A 10406-nucleotide genomic window follows, 5' to 3' on the forward strand; every position below is an offset into this window, starting at 1 on the left:
CAGTTGAAAAGCGTTAAGGCGTCGATTTCTTAAAGAAGTTGTTACAATAAATCGATCATCTCGCTCAGAAGTGACCCGATTCCTGCCAGATCCTGAACGGCGCGTGAACAAACCAGTCTCCCGATAACGTTTATAGACTCTATGAACAGATGACAGGCTTACATGCAGTCTTGCAGCCACAACACGCTGACTAAGGCCAGAATCCAGCAATGCCACAACTTGGGCGGCTTCTGTGGGCGAAGTATCCATACGTTTTAGAAAAAAAACCTTTTTTCAGACGTCCCAAAGTCACAGTATTGAAATAAAAAACAAAAAGTTTAAGGATAGGCGCCAATTTTTAGTTTTTAAACGCTAAATGTACTCCAACCCTAAACACACATTTGTCTCAAAACAGTGATTCATTTCGTTTATAAGATAAACAAATGAAATTCTAATTTTGAATTTAGAATTTTCGCTTATTACTGTAATGGCCAAACTGCCAGCTATACATTTATGTATTTTTTTTCATCGTATGAATTCTTTTTTGTGTTAAATTCGGACAGAAACAATGAAAACGGAAGTGTTTCGATTTTTTTGATGAGAAGTGTATTTTAATGTCGTAGGTTTATTTGGACTTGCTAATGCAGTTAAAAGATCGTAAGCTCGTTCTCCCATCACTGTGATTAATACTGGTAATTTTGTGTCATCTTGGACTTTGTTCGCAATGAAGTACATTTCGAGCCGCTCCACGTAAGACGACCAGTTCCCGGTCTGCACATCAAATTCCCGGATTTGACCCATTGCCATTGTTTTTGTTATTTGGTACTACCCGTTTCTTTCTTTTCACTACACTGCACACTGATTATTCGTTATTATCCTCGTTCGCCATTGATATGTAGGAGCTAAATAAAAACGTCTATTCCCAGCAAGCACTTTATTACGACAGACAGTTTACAATTGTAAAATGAAGTCGCAAGTAAAAGACGATATCTTGGTGTATTTTATATTAATTTCTGCAAGTATGTTATTCGTACAAGTTCACAACCGACAATCAATCCGAAATACGCAGTAACGGACTTTTATAGCCATCGCAGATGGCGCCACCTACCCTTAACGTAGCAAGATAACTGTTACAAATAATAGTTACAAATAATGGTTATGAATAATAGTTATAAGTAATGACTTAACGTACTATTAATAATTAACGGTTACAGCTCGGCCATCCTTAATCACAACGAGTCCTCTCGTTATGGGAAAAATGCAAAGATAAAATTACTGATATAATAAATTTTAAACTTAACATTGCTTTATAAATAAGGTACTTTACATTGCATATTATAAGTATTATAAATCTCTTTTGACCAGAGTCATACACGTATTCTTTCACATTTGAATAACTGTGTGTAAATTATTTACTGACTCTTGCAACTGACTGAATTTTGTAAACGTGTACAACTTAAATGCCATATACACACTTATACATATTGTTACATGGATGTACACCCTGAATCACGTGCACACACAAATGTACCGATACATTACTTATGTGTAACGACTGAGTATACACACCCTGAATTTCATGTGTACACAAACATTACATTAGAAACCAATATAGATATAACGTATTGCCATAATATGCACAACCTGAATCACATGTGCATATAAGCATACACAATACATAACTTCGTATGTATTGTAACGAAGCATTTCGGACCAACGAGCCTTGTAGCGACATCTTGTGGTTTCTGGCGATATATCGTTGTTTTATATTTTACCCGCAGGAAATCACAGATGGCGCTGCAGGGTTATCGATGGGCCCGAACATTTTAATAATTTTCTTTTGTTCTAAATTATTATATTAAAATTATCTGCAACATTTATTTTTGATATATTATAATTATATTGTTTAACAAAACAGGCGATGCCTCTGACGTCTCTAATTACAGGCCTATCTCGCTCGCTACTGTTATAGCTAAGGTGCTGGACAGACTGCTTGACCAACAGCTGGATGAACACCTGCACGTACATGACTCACAATTTGGCTTTACACCAGGTTTGTCCACCGAGAGTGCCATCCTCTGTCTCAAGCAGACTGTGCAGTACTACACGTCTAGAAATACTCCTGTGTTTGCTTGTTACCTTGATCTCTCAAAAGCTTTTGATTTAGTAAATTACGATAAGCTGTGGAGTAAGCTACACGAGGAGACTCAGTTACCGGGTGAAATAGTATCGTTGTTCAGGTACTGGTACGGTCACCAGCAGAACAGCGTGAGATGGGCCGGGGAGCACTCGGACGTGTACGGGTTGGAGTGCGGGGTGAGGCAGGGGGGGGATAACCTCGCCCCGCCTTTTCAACTTGTACATGAACCGGTTGATCGGCGGGCTCAGCAGTGCTAATGTCGGTTGCTCTATTGGCGGGATGCCAATTAACAACATTAGCTACGCGGATGATATGGTACTGTTGAGCCCGTCGATCGGTGGTTTGCGGAGGCTCCTGAGCATCTGTGAATGTTATGCTGATGCCCATGGACTCAGATACAACCCTACTAAGAGTGAGTACATGATTTTTAAATCTGGCAATAAGACGTACTCTTTAACGTCACCTATAACTCTCTGTGGCGCAACGTTGAATAGGGTAACCAAGTTCAAGTATCTGGGTCACTGGGTCACAGATGACTTATGTGACAACGCGGACATCGAGAGAGAGCGTAGGTCGCTGTCTGTCCGGTGTAACATGCTGGCTCGTAGATTTGCACGATGCACTATACCAGTCAAAATAACTTTATTCAAAGCCTACTGTCAGTCGATGTATACGTGCAGTCTGTGGACCAGCTACACGCGGCGGGCATATAGCGCCCTGCGCGTGCTGTATAACAATGCGTTCAGGAGGCTGATGGGGTTGCCGCGATTCTGCAGCGCTTCGGCGATGTTTGCGCAGGCGCAAACCGATGATTTCTATGCGATCATCCGGAAGCGCACTAACGGTATCCTGAGCGCATTGTCTGAGAGGTGGGACTCGCCGATGCTGGAGAGATGGATAAGACTACATGTCAGCTCATCACCTTTCTTGCAATGAAAATGTTATCATTGTTATCAATAACAATAATAATATGTTATCAATAATATTAATTTTATTTGATTTCATATATAATTTAATTTTAATTTATCTAATTTATCTAATCTAATCTGATTGTTATTAGTCTACTAACATTAGGATTAAGTACTATGTTACTAACATCTATGGACAATAGTCTGAAAATAAAGATTTTGAATTTGAATTTGATTTTGAATTTAAATTTTGGGATCAAACAAGTCGATCGATTGTTGTCGTTGATTCGGCGAATTTATGGTTTGGTAGATTTTTTCTAGTTTGGCAACTTTGTTCGTGGTTCTTGTGTCAGACTGACAGCTGGCTGAGCTGAGACAGGTTTTGGAAAGTGGTGACGTCGCGAGAGCGCCGGAGACTCCATTGCCGAAACCCCAATGTGGGCAAATATTAAAGCCACAATTTATCGGCGGCATCAAGAGCCGATGTCTTAAGTAAAACAAATAACTTAACCGAGATGGTGAGTCCTCGCAATTCTTCGTGCATATTTTTGCACCAACTTTGTGATAACCTCGAGGTCCTTGTTTTCAGCAACATCACTGAAATCCCATCGCCGAAGGTCCAGTGGGTGGGTTTAGGTTTCATCCGAGCGATGCCCTACTATCCCGGATGAACCTGTAAGTTATTTTCTTTGTTTTACACTCGTGAGTTGCCTTGCCACGCTGTCAGCTGAACCACATGCTAATCATTGCCATTCCTTGTTGCAGATGGGGTTTTTTAAAGTTTTTGAGTTTTAATTGTTTTAACGTCTTTAAAGTTTTGTTTAATTTTCTGACGTTTTTAAGTTCTATGAAGAAGTTTATGATTGGATCAGACTATTTCAACAAATTTTGTGAATGAAGATTCCTACTGTTTTCTTCTGCATTTGAGAGTTATTTCAAGCTTCATTTCGGCGGAGCTTGCCTTGGTTGTTTGCACGTCGAAGCTTTCCTTTGTGCGGCGCGCATGTGGATGTGCCGCGCCTCTCCTTTTGCCAACACTCCGGATAAGGCTCGGTGAAGGACTGCGAGGTTGACCGGTGGACGTGCAGCCCGCCAGCTGCGTAACAGTTGGCCCGCTGCGCCGCCATCGTCCAGCACGCCCTGGCCTGAGCCGGCCTCAACGCATCACCTGTATGGTATTCCGGAACGCCTCAGGTAGGCCTGATAGTCGGAGGTCCTCGAGTAAGTGAGGTGCCTACAGGTGTACGGACAGTGTTTTAAACATAGTGATATCCCATGGTTGTTACGGAGTGACAATTAACCTGACGGACCAAAGCGCGACCCATCTCCCTCCATAGGGTTTTTACCTGCCCATGGTTGTACTTTAATAATTATAATTGTAAAATATACATTGTACAAATTCAAGGGAGTTTTCTTTGTCTCATGCTCACCGGTCTATAACATCTAGCTGTGCCCTTCAGGTAAACACCACTTTATAAATTTTCTGAAACATATCTGTATTATCATAACACCATTTCCTATTTACATACCTTCCTATAGGTAACCAAAACTCTAGTGTTTCAGTATGTACATCCTGAATCTTATGTACCCACACACGTACATCATAATGGAACAAGTACAACATCTTGACATGTTATCGTAGTTTCAGAAAGAGTCATACATATAATCATACATAATGTGTAAATAATATTATTGGTATGTATCAACGCTTGCTAGTTTCTATAATTAACCGTAATATTGACAATCTGACAATACTTAAATTTTGTAGTAGTTGCCATTTATCTTATTAACTATTCAGAACTTTCATCATCAGTTTTACCATCATTTTGATTGGAATGATTTGAGTCACTACTGCTGGAGGAATCATCGCAGATATTAGTGTAGTTTAACCAGGGATAAATTTTATCGATAGCGACAATGGCTTCGTAGGTCTTGCCCTTTTTAGTCAATGGGGTATCTTCGATTACATATCTATCATTAGGGAGAACTTGTTTAATTCTATACGGTCCTTTAAGCTTGGCTTCCAGTTTCCTAGATTGGCCATCTTGGCTAGGAATGGCTCTAATTGCCCTTACAAGATCACCTACAGCAAATTGTTTACGACGTATCTTCTGAATGTCATTATTTTCCTTGTCTTTAGCCTGACGTTCATCAATTCTACTTTTAGCCTGTTGCCTAGCTTCATCTAAGTTCGTGATATTAGTCCCGTTACTAATATCGTCAATAACTTCGTTCATTATACTTTCAGTAGGGTTTGTTATTTTGCGTCCAAAAAGTAATTCAGTCGGTGTTTTCTGTGTTGTCGCGTGAACACTGGTATTTATTCCCAACTGAACGTCTGGCAAGTAGTCATCCCAGGCACCTTTGGGTTTGTTGTGCATCAAAGCTCCAAGTGAAGCTAATATTGTGCGGTTATACCGCTCAACTTGCCCATTGGCGCGTGGAGTGGCTACTGCGTTGTAAATATGCTTATTACCCGTGGTTTTGATAAACTCTCTGAATTTCCTGCCAGTAAAACTAGTTCCTTGATCAGTAATAAGCCTGTTGGGAGTACCAAAGTAACTAAAATGCTCTTTAAGTACTCGTATACTCGTTGTTGATTTGGTGTTACGAACCGCCGTGAGGTTAACTGGTGTGTACGTTAGGTAACTAGCAATGAAACAACCGAGTGGTTTGCGAGCCGGTTTATTACTGGCGCATGACGCGCCGTTAAATAGGTAGGTATCACCGATAGGTACCTATGCACCATTCCTCCGACATCATTTTGAGGACCTGGTGATCACACAAAATTACAATATAATACAATATAAGTTATAACTTATACTACTACTTAAAACTTAAAAGAAACGCTTATAATCAATTGCCTTCCTAGGTCTCAAAACTGGGCCGAGCGTTCTGCCGTTATTATTATTAGTAGCACCCTGCTCGTCTAACTTTTCAGCGGCTCCCTCAGTACCTTCAGATTCCGTCTCATTCACATCAACAAATTCATCCCTCGCTTCAACCCACTCATGATTGGCAACTTCCTCCCTGGGGACGTCGGTTGTATTATTATCATCAGTTGTATACGTTAATGTTTCATTCCCAAATTCTGTATTTTCACGTGTTTCTGTGGGAGGTGTTGTCAACGTTGCGTGTGGCTGTGACAGTTGCTGAGGTGACAATGTGGATGAGTCAGGGTTCTCACCCTCTGTAGTACAATTTCCGTACATCTTGTACTTATGAAAATTACTATGAGTGGTCTTGTCTGTATAAGATATTATTTGGTCTAGATGTCTTTTACACAAAATATCATAATCATATAAGTAAACTTCAAACATGCGCTGTCCTAATTTTTTAATAATTTTGCCTTTACGCCAGACACCCTTCCTACCAATATAATATCTTGCCCAAACTAAATCTTCTACTTGAAAATGTCGTGATTGTTTATTTATTTCAATATAATCCGTCGACTCGGTGCTTTTATGTGAAAAAATTAAATCTAATCGGCATCTTAAGTCTCGACCAAACATTAACGTTGCTGGAGTAAACCCTGTGGCGCAATGTATCGTGTTCCTGTATTCAAATAGAAAACCCAACAATTTTTCATGTATTTGTTGTTGTGAATAGTTACCGTTGACAAATATACACTTAATCATTTTTTTACATGTTTTGACAGAATTTTCTGCCTGGCCATTACTGGACGGGTGATAGATCGGCGACGTTAAATATTTAATTCCATTTCTGCTACAAAATGTAATAAACTCTGAAGAACAAATTTTTACATAATTATGGAATGGTGCATAGGTACCTATCGGTGATACCTACCTATTTAACGGCGCGTCATGCGCCAGTAATAAACCGGCTCGCAAACCACTCGGTTGTTTCATTGCTAGTTACCTAACGTACACACCATTGGCGAACGAGGATAGCAGTACCCACGCGCGTGTTAAAAAAAAAAAATGTCGTATATAGGACATTTGTCGAGTTTTGACCATAAAAGCGGAGAATGGTCTATATTTAAGGGACGTTTGATTCAATATCTAAAGGTTAATAATGTGCAAGAAGTAAATAAAAGTGCAATACTTATTACTCATCTCTCGGACGAGTCTTATCGTTTAGTGCGTAATCTAGCATACCCAGATGAAATAGATACGTTATCGTATAATCAGCTGGTAAAGTTACTCGATGGCCATTTCAAGACGAAGCAGTGTTCGTTCGCGGATAAAGCGAAGTTCTACGGGGCTACGCGTCATACAGGCGAAAGCTTGGGAGATTGGGCGGCGCGACTAAGGGGGTTGGCAAGCTATTGCGACTTCGGCACTGCCTTAGAAACAAATTTGACGGATCGTTTTGTTCTTGGCCTGGGCGCGGGTCCCGAACGCGACAAACTTTTTGAACAGGATGCGTCTACATTGAAGTTGGCACGGGCACTGGAAATAGCTGAGAAGGCCGAATGTGCAAGGGCAGCTAAATTGATGGTGTCGACAGAGGCGATAACCACCATCAAAGAGGAGCCGATTTATCGAGCAAGTTTTGAAGGTAGTAACATGCGCGCCGGCCGCGGCCGCGCCGCTGGGCAGCGCGGGCGCACGCCGAGCGCCGCCGCCCGCCCGCCGCCGTCTTATAGCTCGTCAGGGCCTGATCATCATACAGGTGGTGAAGTCCGCTGTCCAGTGTGCGGTATGAAGAATCATACTGGTGATGTGTGCCGTTTTAAGGGTTATCGTTGCCAAGTCTGTGGTGTTAAAGGCCATTTAAAAAAAGTGTGTGATAAAAACAAGTGTCTCCGCGTTAATAATTTATCCACCAACGACGGTGAGGACAGCGATTGCGAGGAGTGCAATAATTTTAATTTGAGGTATGTGACTGACAAACCTATTGTGCTGAATTTAAATTTAGGCGGAAAAGACATTACTATGGAGTTAGACTCCGGCTCAGGTTCATCCGTTATTTCAGATAAATTGTATAACAACTTGTTTTCCCATTTCGAGTTGCATGATTGTAATATTAAAATGTGCTTATATAATGGACATAAAATCTCACCCCTTGGATATTTTGTTAGTAATGCTACTTACAATGAACAAACTAAAATATTAAAAATATTTGTTGTTAAAAATGGAGGTCCGCCCCTGCTTGGCCGAGATTTTATGTGTGCTTTCGATTTGGTGCTAACTACAAAGTTAAATTATTTTAACAAGGATGATGACGTACAGTCGTTGCTGGAGCAATTTCCTGAATTATGGCGCGAAGAATTAGGTACATTCAATAAATTTAAAGTACATTTACAGCTAAAAGAGACCTCAGAGCCAAAATTTATTAAGTCGCGAACCGTACCTTTTGCTTTGAAAGCTAAAGTCGAAAAGGAATTAGATAGATTGGTGGATCTAGGCATATTGGTTCCCGTTAATCACTCTCGGTATGCCACTCCTATAGTGCCAGTACTAAAGGATAACGGGACTGTTAAGATAGCAGGCGATTTTTCATGCACGTTAAATAAAGACCTAAAGATAGATAAGTACCCACTTCCTCGAATTGAAGAGGTATTTTCTAAAATTGGCGGGGGAGAGCATTACAGTAAAATTGATTTAAGCAATGCTTACAACCAATTTCAACTGTCAGATGACTCACAGGAGCTTACTACCATAAACACGGCAAAGGGTTTATTTAAGTATACCCGCCTGGTATACGGGCTGGCTAATGCACCAGCGATTTTTCAGAGGGCGATGGAGACTCTGCTGGCTGGTATAGACGGAGTCAGTATATGGCTCGATGATGTGTGCTGCACAGGTCCCACGAAAGATATTCACCTATCAAGGCTAAGAGAAGTTTTTTATCTGCGTACAATTATATCGTGCAGTACATCAATGGTAAAAACAACTCAGTGGCTGATTATTTTTCACGTGCGCCGCTACAAACAGCTGATAACGAGTCAGACGAGAGTAATCGTTTTTTTCTATTCCTCGATGCAACAAAAGGTTACACCACCGGTTACCTTTGAGGCCATTAAGAATGCGATTGCACACGATAAAGTAATGCAAACGGTTATAAGCTATATGAATCACGGATGGCCACGGAAAATTAAATGCAAAGATATTTTGCCTTACTTTCGTTGCAAATTAGATTTAGAGGTAAACAATGGTTGTCTATTTAGAGGACATAGAATAATTATACCAACAGTTTATAGGGACCAAATGTTAAAAGAATTGCACTCGGCACATTTTGGTATTGTCAAAACTAAAAGCATAGCTCGCAGTAGAATGTGGTGGCCGGGTATCGATCGCGATATTGAGCAGTTAGTTGGCGCATGCGACACTTGTACCAGCGTACGCTGTGCCCCACCGCGAGCACCGCCCGCGCCGTGGCCGCGCCCAGAAGGACCGTGGCAACGCATTCATATAGATTACATGGTGATTAACCAAAACGTCTATTTAATAGTTATAGACGCACATAGCAAGTGGCTTGAATGTATTTATATGAATACCGGTACCTCGACGACTGCACTCATTAATAAGTTAAAAGAAGTGTTTTCTAGATTCTTCTAGATTTGGTAAAAGCGTCAACTATTACCAATATGTAAGTGTTACCTCTGCGGCTCTTGTTAAATGGTCCCAAATGGTCGGCGTGGATAGTATGAAACGGGATTTCAATTTTTGGTATAGGATGTAACGGTACCGTTTTTGCACCACCAGGCATCTTATGATGGGCACACTCCAGGCATGCGCTTACATACTTTTTTATAAAACGACGCATTTTAGGAAACCAGTACGTGGCTCGTATACGATCTAGGGTCTTATCGAACCCGAAGTGTCCCACATTATCGTGATTATTGCGCAAAATCTGCCAGCGGGCAGCTTTTGGTACTACCCATCTTATTTCACCTAAACCGAGAATACGATACACTCTTCCGTTTTTTAGTTTGTAGTTTTTAAGTATATCACAGATTTTCTCAGAATCTGGATCAGCTAGAACACTTTTTATATGGCGGATTTCTTCGTCGTTGTCTTGCACAGTAGAGATCCAGTCTTCTGAACCTATCAACAAAACGTCAAGTACACGACACTCGTTTTCTGGTTCAAAAACGGGGCACCTACTTAGTGCATCGACGTGACTCATTTTCTCACCAGGCCTATATTCGACAGAGCAATCGTATTCTTGGAATTGAATCCACCATCTTGCAATTCTAGGTATTAGATCTCGTTTGGTCAATGTCGTACGTAAAGCATTGCAGTCTGTAAATATTTTAAAATTCAGGCCTAGTAAGTACACTCTAAATTTGTTTAGTGATGCAATGACGGCTAATGTCTCCAATTCGTAAGAATGAAGCCTCTGCTCATCTTTAGTGGTTTGGCGACTATAATAAGCTACTGGTTGAAAGACGCCCACTTCATTATTTTGAA

General features: G+C 40.8%; 1 protein-coding gene across 1 annotated transcript; it reads left to right on the forward strand.

The window, feature by feature from the left end:
• The first annotated feature begins 6968 nt into the window (after window positions 1-6968).
• On the forward strand, window positions 6969-9408 carry LOC126380893 (uncharacterized). The gene is made up of 3 exons (XM_050030473.1): window positions 6969-8066; window positions 8867-8948; window positions 9332-9408. The coding sequence occupies exons 1-3, from the start codon at window positions 6969-6971 to the stop codon at window positions 9406-9408; spliced, it is 1257 nt and encodes a 418-aa protein (XP_049886430.1).
• The last annotated feature ends 998 nt before the right edge of the window (window positions 9409-10406 follow it).

Source organism: Pectinophora gossypiella, unplaced genomic scaffold (genome assembly GCF_024362695.1).
Source record: "Pectinophora gossypiella unplaced genomic scaffold, ilPecGoss1.1 Pgos_30, whole genome shotgun sequence".
Classification (NCBI taxonomy): Eukaryota; Metazoa; Arthropoda; class Insecta; order Lepidoptera; family Gelechiidae; genus Pectinophora; species Pectinophora gossypiella.

What these genes read in the sequence shown, in the direction of transcription:
- LOC126380893 (XM_050030473.1), top strand. Translation starts at nt 6,969, where the DNA reads ATGTCGTATATAGGACATTTGTCGAGTTTTGACCATAAAAGCGGAGAA. An exon ending in TCTCACCCCTTGGATATTTT is followed by an intron (nt 8,067 to 8,866) that starts GTTAGTAATGCT and finishes TATATCGTGCAG; the next exon opens with TACATCAATGGTAAAAACAA. An exon ending in TGATAACGAGTCAGACGAGA is followed by an intron (nt 8,949 to 9,331) that starts GTAATCGTTTTT and finishes CACTTGTACCAG; the next exon opens with CGTACGCTGTGCCCCACCGC.